General features: G+C 46.4%; 1 protein-coding gene across 4 annotated transcripts in view; it reads left to right on the top strand.

Moving 5' to 3' along the window:
* The window catches only part of MDGA1 (MAM domain containing glycosylphosphatidylinositol anchor 1), a 160,873-nt gene that overhangs the window by 41,374 nt on the left and 101,572 nt on the right, over positions 1 to 17,927 (top strand). For all 4 annotated transcript variants that reach the window (XM_074897020.1, XM_074897021.1, XM_074897019.1 and 1 more), the window contains exons 2-4: positions 8,546 to 8,685; positions 11,445 to 11,619; positions 15,886 to 16,082. In XM_074897020.1, the coding sequence (XP_074753121.1) occupies positions 8,546 to 8,685; positions 11,445 to 11,619; positions 15,886 to 16,082 (512 nt within the window). The remainder of the gene's footprint in view (positions 1 to 8,545; positions 8,686 to 11,444; positions 11,620 to 15,885; positions 16,083 to 17,927) is intronic.

Here is a 17,927-nt window from a genome sequence, read left to right as displayed (position 1 = left end):
TTAGCAAATTGACATTTTTTCCTTCCTTTTGAAGGAATGAATTGTCTGTGTTGTGCTCTCCTTTCATCTCCTATGTTAAATGGTCCTGCAGTGAAACAACAGCAGTTTCAAAGTACGCTCATTTATAGATCTGTTCACATTGAAGAGTCACTGTTGTACCAAAGTGCCTTAAAGTATAAAAAGGAAAAGGAAGTAGAATAAGCAGTGCCAACGGTGACTTTGGGTATGATCTGATCTTGAGTTTACGGGGAAAAAGGAGAGAGGTAAAACCCTTGGGACCTTTTGAGCAAAGCCCATTTGCCTGCAAGTCATTAGCAGCAGATCCTGGGGATGTTGTCTGTTGGGCTTTGCTACCTGTGCTGGCAAGCTGCGGTGTGCCTATGAAAGGCAGCTTTCCTGGCTGTGGGGATGTGCAGCTTCAGTGGCTCCTGCGTGCTGTGATGGAGTGAAAAGGGACAACAGAAGCACAAGATGCATGACGAGAGGCTGACTTGTGTCTCCATCTGAAGCAGCCTTGACTTTCCTGTGAACTGGCTGCTCAGAGGCTCCTGGTAATGGTTGCACTGAAAGCACAAAGGCTTACAAAGACCGGAGGGTCAGCAAGCTTTCTGAATGCCTGTAACTCTTCATTCCCCTTCAAAGGGTGGTGGGTGCATAAAGCAGCTGGAGATTGACTCAGGGGACTGGAGACCTGGTGGGAGTTTCCATAAGGAGGCAAGGGATCAAACCTGGCATGGTGTCTGGTGCTGGCCTGTCCTCTGGGGACTGTTCCTGCAGTACATGGGCAGGATAAACGAGTGTCTGTTGCTGCCAATGTCCAGTTGAGTTCCTCTCTTTGTAGCCCTCTTTTCTCTGACTGGACCATGTAATTTTTTAGTTTTTTACCAGCTGACAAACAAATCAGTCTGTTGGTGGTTTCTAGAATAGAGGATGCCTGATTTCTCCCCCAAGCTGCTTGCCTCATTTGTGTTTTCTCCTAAAATGCTTCGGAGCTTTAAGTAGCAACAAGACAAGAAATGGGTTTTTAAGTGCAGTGCTTTGAGCGCTCAGCTTGGCAGGATCACCTTGCCTGAGTGTGGCTCTGTGGCTCATTGGGTTTTGCAGCAGTATTTAGAGATAGCTCAGGCTCTTGAAGCTGACACAGTGGGAAGTGGGTTGAGAAAGATGATAAAGTCTCTTTTATGGACATTACAAGACGGACATGCTTTTTTCATTTCCTAACCAAAGCTGGAACCTTCAAGGACAGTATTGCTGAGGTGCAGGCTCTGCGTGCCACCATATCTGGAGCCTCTAAAGATTTGAAGACAACCTACTTCATATTGCTGGCATTGAGTCATCTATAAAAATTCCACTTGGGAGTTAGGCAGTGATGCAGAGTTTATGCCCCTGTAATGTTGTGTGTATAACATCTGTAATTTGATTCCTATCAAACAAAGTTGCCAATAGATTTTGCTCTGCTGCTTGATACTGTGCAGTTAGGTGGACCTATGTAAGAAAACTGTGGGAACACCTAGGTAAACTAGTGAACTGCTGCAGGCAGTGGAGCTGGGGATTGTGCGCAGGGTGTCGGTGGTGATCTGGAGACTGTACTTTAAAGCACACAATATGTCTTTAGTTTTAAGTTGAATGAAGGTCTCAGGAGCAGGTGTTGCAGTCACTGGGGGGTGTACCTGCTATTCATGACATCTCACATGATTTTGTTGCTGGCATTTTTCTAGAAGTAATAAAATTATGGAGATGCTTCAAGGAATTGACATTGATTAAGCAAAAAGTTATTTTAAGACCGTGCAAATCATCTGGCTGAGCTTTGCGAAAGGAAGCTCTGTTTCTGGAGATGCAATCAGCCAGAGATGTAAAGACATAGTCTTGGTCTATTCCAAGTAAAAAAAAAAAAAAAAATCCCATGCTATTTTAAGTGGCCAACTTTCATGCTCTGTGATTACTTTCCACAACTCTGTCACTTCTCTGTGCACTTCCCATTGAAAATTATATTCTTCTCCTCTTGCTCAAGAGTGCTATGGAGTGTTGTGTGGGGTTAGACATGGTTGCTTTGCATATCTTGAAAGGGGCTGTGTTTCTTTTGTGGGTGGATTGATGTCTGTGTTTTAATCATGATCAGTGAACAAATACCAAAGGAGTCAGAGACATTTTACTGCTGAAATATGACATGTTCCCTCTGCAAATTTAGGCCAGAAGCACAGTAAGCAGAATTTTTCTTTTTTTTTTGAGCATACATGGTTTGGGCTGCAGGGAGAACATATGGGAGCAAAAGAGCCTCAGTGGAGATCTGTCTTCCTTGGGGTTGTAACCCTTAGCATCAGCATGCAGGGAGAACGTTCTGATGGTTTTTGCTTTAGGACAACCTTGTGGTAGCACAAAGCTGCCCAGGCAGAACACAGTGTTGGAAGAGTCAACAGGAGGAGTTTGGGTAAGAGAAAAGTCCAAGGAGCGAGAGGACACCCAGGACCACAGATGTGCTTTGCTCCTCTGCTGTCTTTGGGGGCTTCTGCATTGTCTCCTTCTCTGCTATGGGACTAGCCTGGCCTTGTGTTAAAAGTTGGAGCCTAATTAATCAGGCTAAGCTTTACTGGCCAGCTTCAGCTGGGGAAGTTCCTTGCAGGGGCTGTGCACCCTTTGCTGTTGGGCCGGGCAAAGAGGCTGGGAGGGGCTAGGGTGCAGAGGAGGAGGTCCCCAAGCAAGCAGCCAGGGAAGGTGTTCAGAAAGTGGCGGTGACAGAGGTTCCCGTGGGCAGGCTGTGCAAAGACATCCAGAGCCTGAGCTCGATTACACCCACCCACTGCCATCTCCTCTCCCTCTGCTATTATGCTAGTCTTAACTGCTGATAGGTACAGGCGGTCTTTCTTCAGCCATTAATATGCTATTGATCCACAGCCCTGCTGACAGTGTTAATGGACACTGATTGTGTATTATTATTTCCATAATCGTCCTCAAGCTGGAGTGAATTTTCCTTTTCAAATGGCTCATCGATAACATGCCCTGCATTGTGGGCTGGAGTTGGCCTGGTTAATTTGTTTTGTTGAAAGTTTCAGCAAAACCTGTGGTCTTCATCCACAGTGGATCAATCAGTGAGACCAGCTGAATAGTGATGGAGCACACAACAAGGCAGCTGCCACCCTCTCCCAGAGCAGGCATGAGCAGTGTGTTTTGTTTGTAAGGATGCAGCCCCTGCTGACCCTTCTGATCCTACTGGACCTTCCTTGCTCCTGCTGAGTGTTGCTAGCACGTCTGTTCCCTTCACTTGTGTGCTTGGCTTCTCTTTGTGCTCTGCTAAGGGGACATGACCCCTTCCTCGGAGGTCTTCATATTTGTATGCCCCTGCTCTTCAAGCACAGTTGTGCACTGCATGAACAGATGGGATAAAATGCCAACTAAAACAGTGACTTCAAGGCCTGAGATGCTCCCTGGGTGCTCTGCTGTGCAGGATCTGTAACTAATAGTGCTGCAGGGCAATTCCACCAGTGGACAGGCAGTTACTGAGAGTGGCTGTTCAGCAAGGAATGCCACATGTGGATTTCCTTAATGAAATGCTTATTCAACCCCATGTGCTCCATAAACACTCTGTATTTTTTTTCCTTTCTGGCAACTCCCTTCAAGATGCATCCCTTACTTGCTTAGAACAGGAAGGGTGACGGAAGGAAACAGGCAAGTTCTTGAGGGGTTTCAACAACAGATTAGCAGCCGATGCCCTCCCCTATTCCTCCTTGCTCCCATGTAACCGAGCAATGAGAGCCCGGGGAGCCTGTGAACAGGGATGGGGAAGGACCCTGGCTTCTCTGTCTAGTTTATGTGCAAAAGAGGCTGAATTATAACTACACCAGATGTATGCGAGGGCATCTCTTGCCTTGAAAACAGGGTGGTAGATAAAGCCCAGGCAAAAGGGAAGGCTCCAAGTGCAGCTTCCCTTTCTCCCCACCCTGCAAGAGGGTGGTAGCAGCAGTGGGTGGATTCAGCGTACCTGTGGTTGCTGGGCCAGCAGCTTTGGAGGTGCATGTTCTTCATCTCTGAGGCTGTCTGCAGGACATGTGCAGGTGGCAAATGTGGTGGTGGGGCAGAGTCTAACAGTGATGGCTAGTGTTAGGCTGAGAAGGCAACACAAAAGTGCAGTGGATGCTGTGTTGCAGCCTGCCCTTGCAGTTGCTGACTGTGACTGAAGGAGTGTCAATGCAGTATCTGTCACTCGCCACCCTCTCTGTGAAGGAGCTCTCGTCATTGCCAGTCATTGTAGCAACAGGATCTTGGGCTCAAAGAGATGAGTGGCTAGACCTGTGAACCAAATACAGATTACTCGGACCTCTCCAAAAGACCATTTCTCTCTCCTTTTCGGCATTTTAATGGTATTGGCAACCTCAAGCACCAAGAGTCTCATAAACTTTCCAGATTATGGTAATAATAACATTGTACAGTACGCTGCACTAGAAATAAAGTTATTTTATCCACTCCAATTTCCTTTTGTTGTAATGTGTAAATATATCAAGTGCAAGCATAGTAGGAAATCTCAGTGTAGAGGCCAAATGCATTCAAGCCAGCCGTTTCCCAAGGAAGGGCCTAATGCTGCAGGTTCAGAGTCTGAATTTTTTCCGTTGTAAAGCATCTGGCACTTAATATTTGGCTGTCCTAGTTTTTCTGGAGGACTCTGTATTGGAAGCCTTCCTTAAGTTGATCTCTTACCTGAAAGTGGAATGGAAGTGACGATGCAATCTGTCCCTCACAATGTTGGGCGTAAAAGGGTGGGGAACAACCTGTCCCCACTTCCCCCATAGAGGTCATCAGAGGCCTTCTTTGGACCTCTGTCTTGAAGTTTGCCTGCCTGAGGAGAGAGATTCTGCTCCAGCAGGCTTTAGGGCAGGTTGTATCTACGCAAAGGTTGTTCTTTGTGGAGCACTGCTGAGGATGGCTGAGATTGCTGCTTTGTCTTCAGTACCTGCCCTCATGCTCCAGCCTTTCTTTATCCTCCTACTGGCCTTCTGTGAAACTGTTTACTCTGACAGGCATGGCCCTGCCATCCTGTTGTGCTGGCAATGTGCAAACTGTCTGCATGCTGAAATTCTCCAGGAGACCTGGGATGATGTCAAACAATAATGTATTCTTTCTGTTCAAGCACATTAAAAGTGCAATTAATCCTCACAATCTCTCTGCCCATCTGTAATATGGCATGAGGTGACTTTCCCAGCCTTTGTGTGCTGTGGCAGGCTGAGCTTGGAACAGACAGCTTCCCGAGTCTCATCTTGTGATTTAATGCAGTCTTCTAAGAGATGGGTTGTTTCATGCTCAGCCTCCACCACTTCACTAATGTCCAGTTATAACCAAAGGCAGAGTTTCTCAGACTTCTCTGCCATCTACCTGAGTGCTTTTCTTTCTGAGACAACCCCAGGCTTTCTGAGCTCCCTTTTGAGAGATTGGGGTTCTTAATAGGTTTAAGACATGGAAAAATGGTTGTTATTCTACTGGGAACCTGGTGCTATCCTTGCAAGAGCGATGTTAGAGCATAAGCAGTGGGGATTCACTTAAATTGATGTCCTTTTCCAATGAATATAACTGAAAGTTATTAGTGATAGTAAGAAGCAAGTTAAGGCACCTATGAACAAAGCTAGATGTGCACACCCTTGCTTGTAAGCTTCGTTACAGCTTGGTGGATCCAAGGAGAATTTGAGATAAGAGGACAAAATTATGACACAGGGCTTATCCCTAGGGTTGTCATTTTGCTGTAGACTAGTACCATATAATCCTTTGTAGTGCCAAATAAGGATTAGTTTAAATAATGTTTCTATCAAACTCAGAGAGACACCAGCAAATTACCGCAAGGTATTTTGGCACCAGAATATTTGCACAAAACCCCTCAAATCCTGCACCTAATGATTTTGCTGTGGAAATTCCCCATATGGAAATGCCTTTAGGCAGGTGGCAGGAGAGAGTTACACAGACAGGTGAAATGAAGGAAGTGGGATGGCCAAAGGGAAAAAAGTGTAAATTGACTTACATTGTATAGTACTGTGGGGTACAGCAGAGCAACTTTAGGAAACATTTAACTGGGAGCTAAAGCTGCAGACAAATACTGTGATTCTCCATGGGGTGGCTGGAAATTAGTTTTTGCAGCAAGGTCATGTTTGCAAAGGGAGAATAGAGCCACCAGCCGGCAAATGCAGCCCAGAGGCTGTGGAGACTTTACCAGAGCTTTGCTGCTGCAGGGTGCCAGGACCCCACTGAAATGCAGGCAGCACAAGTTGGGAGTGGGGGAAATATGGTACAGGATGGGAAGGGAGAGTGTCTGTCTTTTATCATAGAGCAGGGATTCTTCAGCATCACAGCCTGGGTCTCAGCACTGTGAGTGATGCTCTGCAGTGCATGTGGGACTAAAGGTGTGATGGCAGGTCTGCAAAGGACTGATCTGAGGGCTGAAACAGCACAAGACTGTCATTTGGATTAAGGTGTACTGGCAAAGGTCCTGTAGGCTTCTGAATTACTCTGCCACTGTTCACTTGACAAGCATTCATAATGTCTTCCTGATAAGTCACTATTTTATTTAATGTATTTACATATCTGTATTTATATTCATACATGTATGTGTATACAAACATACAGATGTATGTAAGCACATATGTAGGTTTCTGCTTTCTCCTGGGTTCAACAAGACTCTTCTGCCATCCAGGTAGGGGAAGGTTACTCATCTGCTCAGTCCTATCAGTGAAGCTTTGACAGTTGGTTTCAGCATTCCATGATGCTTGAGTGATGGCAGCCACACTCCTGGGAGACCTGCAGAAGGAGAAGACAGGAGAAGCTGAGGAATTTGTCCATGTTTGTGCCATCATATTATTCAAATACAAATGTTGCTTCTGTTTGTCAACAGTTTGGACAGTAATTAACGATTTTAACAAAGGGCCACCATGTTGGAAAGAAAGAAGAGATGCAGAAACAGGGAGTAGCTTGCAACATGTGTAGTGCTGCTGCCTGGGTGTTGGGTGGATGTGGCAGGCTATGAAGCCCCAGCAGAAAGAGCAGCTTGCTGCCCATTAGCCCTGTGTCCACTCTTCTCTCACTGCTGCTTGGTCAGTGCATTGTGATGACACCAGTTTGTACAGGCTGACCTCAAAGAAGGCAGATCTCCTTCCACCCCCTGAGCCCAGCCTACCCAAGGTCTGTGCTGCTGGTGGATTAAACCAGCATAAATCTGAGCACTTCCCTTGACCAGGTGATTTGGTTTTGATCGTTTTGGTCATGCCGAAAGAATGAAAAAAAAAAAATCTTTGAAGCTCAAGTAACCTTAAGGAAAAAGTGGGTGCTCAGTTCAGCTTTAACAGGATGTGGAAAATCTGTGCTTTGTTTCAGAAGGCTTGCTAAAGCTGGTTGCTTTAAACCCTCTGATCATCTCCTCAGTGGTTTGTTTGACCATGTTGTATTTCACTAATGGAAGCTAGATCTGTGACTCCAGAGTCACCTGGAAGCATTGTAGCAAGACGGGGAAATCCCAGGGGTACTCTCACTGAGGCACTGATTCTTAGACATGTTTGTGGGTTTCTCTGTTCCTTGAAGGGCGACTGGAGTTTTACCCTTGAACAAGCACAGGTGTCCCGCTGGGCTGCGCAGTCACCTTCAATACATCTCAGCCGCTTCAGTGATCACATAAGTGCTTTTGGAGTAGGGACCCAAGGACTGCACAGGACTCTGGAGCTTTTTTTCTTTAAAAAATTCTGCTCTCCTAGATCTTGTCTCTCCCTGCTGTTGATCAGGGCTACAGTGGGACATACTTGCCGTTTGGGGGGCATGAAGTTTCAAAACTTTGTTTGGGGAACTTCCTTTCTATGTATTTTTCCACGGCACTGGTCTTCACTTGTTTTCCTGGCTGGACTGGCAGTAACTGAGCTCCACTTGGAGACCTAGCTGGAGAGATCCCTAGAGATTATGGGTCTCCTGATCCCGCAGAGGCTATTTTTTCTGGCTCAGGGCTGAGATAGGTTGCTGTGTAATTTGGGAAAAACTTGTTTCTCCTGCAGCGTGTGCTATGCCTGTTCTAGGGATGTGTGCTAACAGCTATATAGAGCTTTAAGGCCTTTTCTGACTCTGCTCAGTAGTTATCACAGTCCCCTGCAAGGTAAATCACAGTAATCAGGCCTGTTTTAGACAGGTATAAAGCAGTTCTGATTTGACCAGGTCCCTGATTTAACCACTTGCACATACTTTTCTCTGGGAGAGAAGAGAGCAGGGAATTCTTGTTCCTCAGCCCATGCAGGAGAGGCCCCCAAAAAAGGTCCATGTTCTGCTTTTCAGTGCCTAGAGCTGCTCATACCAACAGGACCAAAGGTTTTAAAATACTAGTTGATACCCGCTGCCCAGGAGATGGGGAAAATAACTGCAATTTTATATCTTCTGAGACCTTTGTGTCTCATATCTAGCACCATCTGGCTCTTCCCATCTGTGGCTCAAGAGGTGTCTCTTCCACCCTGCCGTAGGAGCAGCCACCCTGGGCAGTGGGCATAAGGGGGTGGGATGCTGCTTGTTTCCCTCTTTACTTCTTCTTTCTTCTCTGTAGCTCCTGCTCAGGCCCAAATCATCCATGCTGGGCAGGCGTGCGTGGTGAAGGAAGACAACATCAGTGAACGTGTTTATACAATTCGGGAGGGGGACACACTGGTCCTGCAGTGTCTTGTCACAGGACACCCCCGGCCACAGGTAAGCTTTCAGTCTTTCCTGTCACCCATGTTCTTCATAGTACTTCTTTGTAATCTCCGCATAAAGGAGAATTGTCAGCAGTGGGGTGCCCAGTTTTCTCTTATATGTTGGAATCAGGTAGGGACGCTCTATAGCACAAGCACTGGCTTGTTAAGCTTTGAAGCACCTAGCCTTATTTTAATGGAAAACTGTCCAAAAAGCTTTGCAGGAGCCTACACAGACCCTTTAGTGGTCTTCAGTATGTGAAGTCCCCCAAAAAACTGAAAGCCTAAACTGAATCCATTATACAAGCCACCCTCCAAATCTTTAACCCTCTTACTACGAAACAGGAACAGCTGCAACAGGCTGGAAGAGGCTTCCTGCGTGTGCTGGCCATAGCAGTTGGTTCTTCATGGTCCATCAGTCTCTCAGCTTCTCTGGATGTACAGCCAAGGGGAACCTCCTTGGGAGAGTTTGGGAAGTTGTTCGTAGTGCACTTCACTGAGCCCCATGCAGAGCCCACTGGGCATTGCTTTATGGCCACTGACCAGAGGCAGAGTCAGACTTGCAGCGCTGGATACATCCATGCTGTGTTCAAAGTCACAGTTCAGTGGAGGGGTACAGAGCTGGGCTTGGCTAACCGCTGAAGTCCTTCCCCAGGATCCCGAGGGGGTTGCATAGCCTTGAGCCTCATGCAGCCACCTCCCCACCCCAGCCCAAGCAGGCTGGTTCAATGTTAGTGTGGATGTGTCTGTAGAGATACTGAACCAGAACATGAGGTTTGCCCCCTTTGGGACAGAGCGTGGTAGGAATGGCAGCTGGTGCATACCCGTGGATGTGCCAGAATACACTCAAGGGAACCAAATGTACTTTCTTGGCCCCCCTCCCCAATCCTGCCAAAGATATTTGTGCTGAGAAACCATTCATCTGCATACACCAATCAGTGCCTCTCTGGACTTGTTTGTGAGGAGCTACTTGGCTAAGAGGCGATGACAAAGGAGAAGGAGATAGACTCAGCCAGCAGGATTTGAAATGTTTTATCCCTCAAAACATATCCTGGAAAGAATAAAAAGGAAATTATCTGAGCCAAGCCAACAAAAATGACCAGCCTAGGCTTGTGACATTTGTGGGCAGATGATCACTGTGTACGTCAGAAATGAGGAAGATGGTAGGGCTGGCCCCGTCTGAGGATGTTGGTGGGAAGGTGCTGGCAGGCTGTGGGGATTTGAGCCTGAGCAGCCAGAGAGATTGCTGGAGCAGAGCCGGATGCAGAAAGCATGCTAGTGGGCGACACTGTGGCTTGTCATTGCCTGGACATCCACAGGGGACACCATGTGTGACCAGGGAGGTTAGAACCTGCACACATAAAATGTGGCATGTGTCCTCTCTCTGCCCTCCCTCCTTGTGGATAGATTTCTTCGCCAGCTAAACTCTTACCCTAACCTTTGTTTAATCTTCTCTTTTCCCTTCTATCAGCTGGTCATTAACGCATGAAAATGTGGCCAAAATACTTAAATGAGATGGAAATCGAAAAGATTAAAGAGGTGGTTGAAGTGTCCTTGCAAACAGGAGACTCTGAGAGTCTTGGAGCCCTCAGACAATTTCATAATAAGCCTACAAAGGCTAAATAAATCCATGGTCATTAACTTCGACAATCTGCTCAGCCCAGTGCTCTGAGAGTGGGATATAGACACCTCTCTCTTTCTAGAGCATCAACATCAATCAGATGATGACAGTGAGCTTTAGGCAAAGTCTGGCAGAGTCGTCAAGGTATCTGGTCTGTCTTATCTGTGGCCAGTGTTGAATGAAAGTCTGTCTTCGTGTTGGTTGATCTTTCTGGATCTCAGTTCCAGAGTCTAGATGGGCACCAGTGTGGGAGACCACCAGTCACCCACTAGATGGGAGGTTGCAGATACAGAAAATTAGTGGGCTGAAAAAAGCCATCTCTCTTTCAGTGTCTGGACTGCAGAAAACAAGGGGGAAGCTTGTACTGCTAGGGCTGTACCTCATTCCAGACATAAGAATAACCATTCAATCTTTAGGAGTGCTGTCCTCTTGCCGCCATTCACCATGAAATATCGTGCAGCTCCGTTGTACCCACAAGCCAGGATCTTAAGACATGTAGCAGAAGGACAAAAAATGCAAGATAGCTTGAAATCTGAAGAGACTTTTTCTTTTCTTTTGCTGTATCTTTAAAATCAAAGTAAAAACTTCTGTACTGCAAAAGGATGACTTATAAAAATAACATACACAGGGGTTCCCTGTGGGAAAGGGGCATGAGGCAGATAGCAACGGTGTTTTCTCACTCTTACTTGGAAAAGCAAACAGCAGAAATAGCTTTGCTGTCCAGAGAAAGATGAAAGGGTGTTGACTGCAATAAAAGCTCTGTGGCTGTGAGCTGATGTCTGCTGTAGTTTCATGGCCTACCAACCACATGGGGCCCCAAGGCTTAATACTGAAAGTCCTGTGTTGTACAGATAGTGGTATAACACTAAGCAGGATGCTGGGTTTACAGGACCAGAGCAGGAGTGGTAAATATGCAGTGTGTGAACGTAGGGGTTATCCTGGACACTTAGACATGGGGACTGGTGATGGATGAGAATCAGCAGCTGGTCTGTTGAGACAGTAGCTAAACTTTGGTAAGATCTGGTGGTGCTGTGAAGCTCATTTTTGAGAGTGGCTAGGGAGGAGGGGTAAGAGGAGAAAAGGGAGCACTGCTGTCCCTTGGAATCTATAGTTTGAGTCACTGATTAATTGCATTTCTCATTCCTTTTGTGCAGGTGAGATGGACCAAAACTGCTGGCAGCGCGTCGGACAAATTCCAAGAGACGTCAGTGCTTAACGAGACCCTTCGGATTGAGAAGATCCAAAGGCTGCAGGGGGGCCGCTATTACTGTAAAGCAGAAAATGGGGTTGGGGTTCCTGCCATCAAGTCCATTCGAGTAGATGTGCAGTGTAAGTCATTTAGCGGCAACCCAGACCTTCCCACAGTTCTACTGCATGTCTCTGCCTTGCTGCAGGGCCAGCAGGGAGCTGCATTGCCCTAGGACCACACGTACCTGTTTCAGGAGCAAAGGGACTAATGCAGTGTCCCCAGGGTCCATTTTCCCTAGGAGATTAGATCCATCCATGAAAAAGATAGCTTTGTCCGTCTGTGTGAGTCATTCTTATCTAGGTGCCATGCTGTCTGTCACTGCTAGGGCTCCCTAGCACTTGTCTGGGATGTAACACTGTAGATGGTTTCTGCTTTCTTTGTCTTCATTTTGAAGCTGGCAATGCTTGAAGCAAACCAGTGCTTCTTGAAATTTGTAGTGCCTCAGATGCTTGGGACATTCCTGAAACCAGTGCCCTGCTCCCAACATTGCTACCTCTGTATCATTGTGGAAACAGAGCAAAAGACTCTGAGATACACCTGAGGAGTCTGAACTGTGAAGGGGTGAACGTGAAGGAATCTGTGAGGACACCTTGGCTCCAGTGACTCAACGTTTCTCTGTCTGGTTGCAAGGCCCATCTTTCTTGTGTCTTGGAGATGCTGTTAGTGGTTCTCCACCTTGGGCTGAAGTTTTGAAGGTTTCTCATGCTGGCTTAATGTTGTTTATTCTTGGGCTGTTGTGACCAAAAGGGAGGGAATTTAAACATCCCATAACCCCCATAGGGGAGGAATCCAAGATTTAAGGTCTAGGCAACTTTTGAAGAGATTTGCCCTCTTGAGGAAGATTACCATTCTGCTCATTGTCTCTGGTTATCCACTATTCCAGTTTTCTCCAGTCCAAGTAACACTAAATCCCTCTCCTCACTCATATCTTCTGAGAAGGTCTAGCCAGCAAGAGGTTGATGCTAAAAAGATGTAAAGTGTGATAAAGCAGCTGGAGCTCTTTCTGAACCTGGCACCATCTGTTCCCATACTCCTTCTAGCAAGACAGTCTTCTGTGCTGAGGTGCACTGTGGTTATCTGTCAGTGGAGTAACCTCCAGGCTTCAAAGCCCCAGTACCTGCCTGGAATCTGGGCAGAGCTTTGCTGACAGCAACTGCCTGACTGTTTCCTCTTAGTCCTACTATTCAGCCCTACAATGATGTGACTCTTCACAAAGTTTGCTATAGGCTTGAACATCCTTAGGCTTCGACAGGTTCATGATCCCCAGTTGTGTCATATGACTTGGAGCAGCTCTTGTCTCTGTTCCTTTCTTGCCCTACCCTGTATTGGAGTAGTGTAGTGTGAGCACCATCCTACAGGCTGGGAAAATAGATTGCTTCAGCAGCAGCTGCTTTGGATAGGATGAGAATTTCTTTATAGGCATTGCATAGCTTTGTTTGGAGGAGTTCTGACACCCACTTAAATCTGCTTGGCTTCTTCCCCTTTCTTTTCCTACATGTGGTGGAGGCATATGGTAACTCTCCACTGCAAAGGGGACTTGCTTTTCTCAAGACTCAGTATGACACCTTGCCAGAGCCGGTGTCTCAAGGAAAAGGACTATAATATGAATCTCTTTATGCCCTGAGGATGCTCCCTTTACTTCTGGGGTGCAGCCTGGAGCTAGAGTGATGTAGTGTCCCATGGTCCCTCGTGCAGCTCTGACCTGTAGAACTATGGGGCTAACGGGGTAGCCAAGGGCTTTCTCATACTAACATCTACTCTGCAGATGGACTTGGTAATGCACCTCTGTTCTGCTCACTTGGTTTCTGGGGAGGAGAGACTATTTTCTGCTAGTATTTGCAGTAGGTACAAGGGAACACGTAGGAAAAGCCACAGTTTTTGTGGAACGCTCACCCAGGCAACCTTCAGCTGAATGAACCAGAATTTGAAAGCAAACCCCTTCTTTCCCTGCATCCCAGTTTGTAGTTAGAGGTAAGTGATCACCCTCATGTGAACACTGGTGTTCTTGACAGCTAGTGCTGTCCTCTCTCATACTTTTAGTATTAGACAGCAAGGTTGTGCAGAGAGCACCTTTTGTGCCAAGAGGATATTAAACTGGAAACACTAGCCTGTGTAGCTAGTTATTCCTTTGCCCCAAGTGGGCATGAAGTGAGGCTTAAAGTATTGGTTAGATACTGGCAGAGAGGCAGCTGCTGTTTGGAGTATTTCCATGTGGGAGAGAGAAAAAGAAAAAAAAAAAAAAAAAAGAATGGATGTTTACAAGCTTATTGCACATAAAACATCCCATGTGATCATCTCCATGAGCAGCCTTGGGCCAAATTTATCATTTGTGCAGCTCCCTGACATCAGTGGCATTACTCGTACATCAAGGACATACATATCATCGTAGGGTTTATTTTAGCTATTCTCGGGAGGGCTAGACTTTGAGCTGACTGCTATGAAAGAAGGCTGAAAGATCTGAGGGAAGAAAGGTTTAGCAACCGAAAGGAAGATGTTATTTTCTGTGTGAGGAGTAGCTGGGAGCCAGGAGACCTGAATGGTGAGTATCTTTTGATCAGTAAGGGAAGTGTTTTGCCACGCATCCTGCTGAGAAATGGGGCCTCAGAAGGATAGTAGCCACAGCATTACTCAGTCATCCCATGGCCACATGGAGATAGCACTGTATGGAGAGGAGCCTGTTTTCCACTTATGTATGTTTTCCTTCAGTCTTGGGGTTTTTTGGGTTTTGGGAGTTTTTTTGTGCCTTGTCATTGTTCGGCTAATGGCTCTACTCACATCACTGCTATGGTGTGGTCAAGCAGAGAAATCTCAGGTCCCATTACAATTGCTGTCTAACAAACATACAGCTCATTAAAATATGCAAATCTACAAGTTGACACTTGTGATTCAGCAGAGAACATCTATTATTTGGATGACACCTTAACAGAAACTTATTCCTGCTTCCCTCTTCCTTTCTGTGAGTCAAATCTCCAGACTTACAAACCTCTAAAATAAATTAGGTGGCATAGGAAAGGAGGAGGTGATGAGCACGTGTCCTCTTCCTCTCTGATAACATGTGCAGAAGACGGTGCTGGCAGTACAAGAAAATACTGGATGTGTGTGCCTCAGTTTCCTCGCAGTTGAACATGGGGTCATAAGACTCCTGAAAATGTAGAATTGCTTCAACTGAGTTCAACAGATGCATTATAAAACATGCTTAAGGGCACAGGGACAGATTTCAGGTTTAGGAGGCCTGTTGGTTCCATCCTGTCAAATGGAATCTTTACATTTAACCCCAATCAGTCTCAAAGTGGTTCTTGGAGGAGAAAGATCTCCATCCCCTCTGAGGTTTTTCCCATGCTTCCTTGATGTTCTAACATTGATGTCTGGTACAAAAGCCCAAGAAAATGACCCCTTTTTAGCAGGAGGGCAACCCTTGGGGAGCAGTGTGGATCCTCTGAGTGGGTGGAGAAAGTATGCTCCCTGCAGGGCTACTGCTTGTGTCCTTTCAAGTGAAATGACATTCATGACTGCTGCGTGTCTGGTGCAGGTATGATGAGGGAATTGGAAGGAGCATTTTCTGTAGAGAAAACAGAAGAATCCGATCAATTTAAAGGTGGGTGGTGGAGATGCAGTGAGTAGAAGCTGTTGAAGAGGGAGAGTCAGTACAGACCTTGAAAAGAAGAAAATACAGAGAGGATATTTAAATAGGAAGAGAGAGAAATTGTACATACCTATCACAGTGTTTTTCATCTCATGTTCCCATAGCACCTCATGAGACTTGCTCCAGTATGGGAGATGACTCTCCATCTCAGCTCCTTGATCTTGTCCTGATTTTTACTTCTTGACTTGAAGGTTTGTCATGTACTTTGTGTGGGCATCTCACAACTGTGGGCTTAGCCCTATTATTTCAGGAGGGATTTGGGAAGTGGAAGTGGAAGCAGAAGAAATGATGATGGAGCAGAGTTTCCTGGGATCCTTCTGACCTCTACTTCAGTGAGAGAGTGGTGATTTTTGGGTGTGGGGTGCCACTGAGGAAGGTGAGGCATCCCACTGGTCTGAAGCATGTGGCAGACAGGCGGTTTGCTTGAGGTCTACGGGGGGATCTGCAAACCAGAGGGTGCTTTCTATTCTCTGAAGGTTGTGTGGTGAGCAGGAGAATTTTGGCTTCTCCCGTGTGTTCTCTTTAGATATTGCCTGTATTACCTGTCCTCAGATCAGCTCTTAATTCAGCAGTTGTCATCAGCCAAACGTGTCGGAGCTTCCTTTTTCCTCTGTGGTGCCTGGAGCATCATCTTCTCTGTAGGCTGTATGTGCAGACCAAGCTTCACTAACAACTGCTGCGGCCCTCCTTACCTTCCTTCCAGATCTAGATGAACCTGTTCTCACCGTTCACCAGACCATCAGTGATGTACGTGGCAGCTTCTACCAGGAAAAGACTGTCTTCCTCCGCTGCACTGTCAACTCCAACCCACCAGCTCGCTTCATCTGGAAACGGGGAGCTGAGACGCTTTCCCACAGTCAGGACAATGGTGTGGACATCTATGAACCCCTCTACACACAGGTGAAAAAAAACAAAGTCCACCACCAGCTTGTGTTGAGCATCTTGCTGATGCAGAGCACTCTGTAGTGGATGGTGTTTGTTTCCCTGTGTGGATTACGGTGCTGGGGAGAGGGTGGTGGCCACTGCAAGGAGCTCTGTCTGTAGAAGGGCTGGTAGAACCTAGTTCTGTATGTGGGTTCTCAGGGGACAAGAGGAGCAGAGCAGCAGAAGGAAGCATGACAGCCAGAAGTCCCTTCCCCTTTTTGGCACTGTCCCTGAGAGCAGGTCACAGATCCCCTAATGAGGTTACATGGTATTGGATGACTGAGACTAAAATCCAAGCAAACAATCACAAGATTGGGTCTCCTCTATATCCCAGTACTAATTATTTTTTTTTTGTCTTGGATGCCCAAGCTCCATAAATCAGGGGAATTGCTTCCTGTTTAGCACTGTGAGTGAGTGGCAGGAGTTGCTGTGGGATCCATGAGGCAAATGATAAAAAGCTTTTCCTAATGCCCATGACTAACAGAGGCAGTCCAACTGCCTTGGCACTTTCTGACTGTAGTTCTGTGACAGGGTATCCACATCCTTTCTGCTTCTCCTGCCTGCCTATGCTGGACTTGTCCCTCTGAACAGCACTTTCTTCACAGTAATTAGCCCACCAACACAATGAGAGATGGAGGGGAATTTTTCTTTTGCAAAGGCACCCTGGTTATGTTATCTTGAGCTGAGCTCTGGCTCTGAATGTCCTTCAGATGCTAACCAGCCCCAGTACTTCCAGCAAGGCTGTTTGGCAGCATGAGGCAGTGATGGGTGGGAAGGGAGGGCTGAAAGGGCAGCTCCCAAGGGTACCCGTTTCATCCCATGCACCTCCTCACGGTCCCAAAGCTGGGCCCTGAGCGCATTCTGGCTGAGTTTGATTTCCGAGCAGTGCTCCAGGCAACCTTTCAGTTAATGTAGTCATGTTCATATTTTATTGAAACATGCCATCTCTGTAGGTCATGGAAATGGGCAGCCAAATGCAAACATTCAGGGGGACGAGGAGAGGGAACAGAGCTGCAAGTTAGTGGCAGATCTGCAGAAATGCTGTAGGTCAGCGCTGCTGTTGGGCCCCGAAGAGGGCTTTGTCTAGTCCAGTGCTATGTGGCATCCAACCAGGACATCCCTGGCCTTAAAGGAAGCCACCATGAGCTCTTTCAGATATCACTGAGCTCAGTGTAATTAACAGGAGACATTGCTTAATGAGAGGATGTCTTAGAACTTGAGATATTTTCTTCAGCTAAATAAAGCATCTGGCAGAATTTCACCATGTTGCAGCTTTAACACATAAATGGCCCAGCATCCTGCAGCTCCTGTCAGGCAGTGTTCCCACCATGATGGGTCGTTCCCAGCTCTGAGAAAGGATGTTTGGACTGCTGTGATCACAGGTGTGCCCTTATGGTCCTCTCCTTAGCACCAGCATAAACCTGTGAGTTTGGGTTGATAAGAGTTGAAGAAAACCACCCCTCTGCAACACTGCTGGGAGGGGAGAATCTTACTGGAGCTCAAATACACTATGTTTAACAAACCTTTGCAGGGGTTTGTAACATTGTCTTGGAGATGAACTGGTAGAGAGTAGGCTTTTACATTAAAAAGGAGATGAAGACTTTATGTTTAAGCTTTTTAAAATTTATTTTATACTGAAGGTTTATAACATTTACCCAACATTTACTAATCAATAAAGAGGATATGTATGACCCTATAAGTAAGTCGTTGACATGCACATTGTAAATGCCATCATTTGTGTGGTATAGTAACAAATCTTAGGGGACAGGACTTTCATAGGGTTATTGGTCTCCTACGTATTTATCTTCCTAATTTACTCAG

Source organism: Athene noctua, chromosome 1, assembly GCF_965140245.1.
Source record: "Athene noctua chromosome 1, bAthNoc1.hap1.1, whole genome shotgun sequence".
Taxonomy (NCBI): domain Eukaryota; kingdom Metazoa; phylum Chordata; class Aves; order Strigiformes; family Strigidae; genus Athene; species Athene noctua.
The sequence above is the reverse complement of the archived record's forward strand: the minus strand, read 5'-3'. Positions and strand labels throughout refer to the sequence as shown.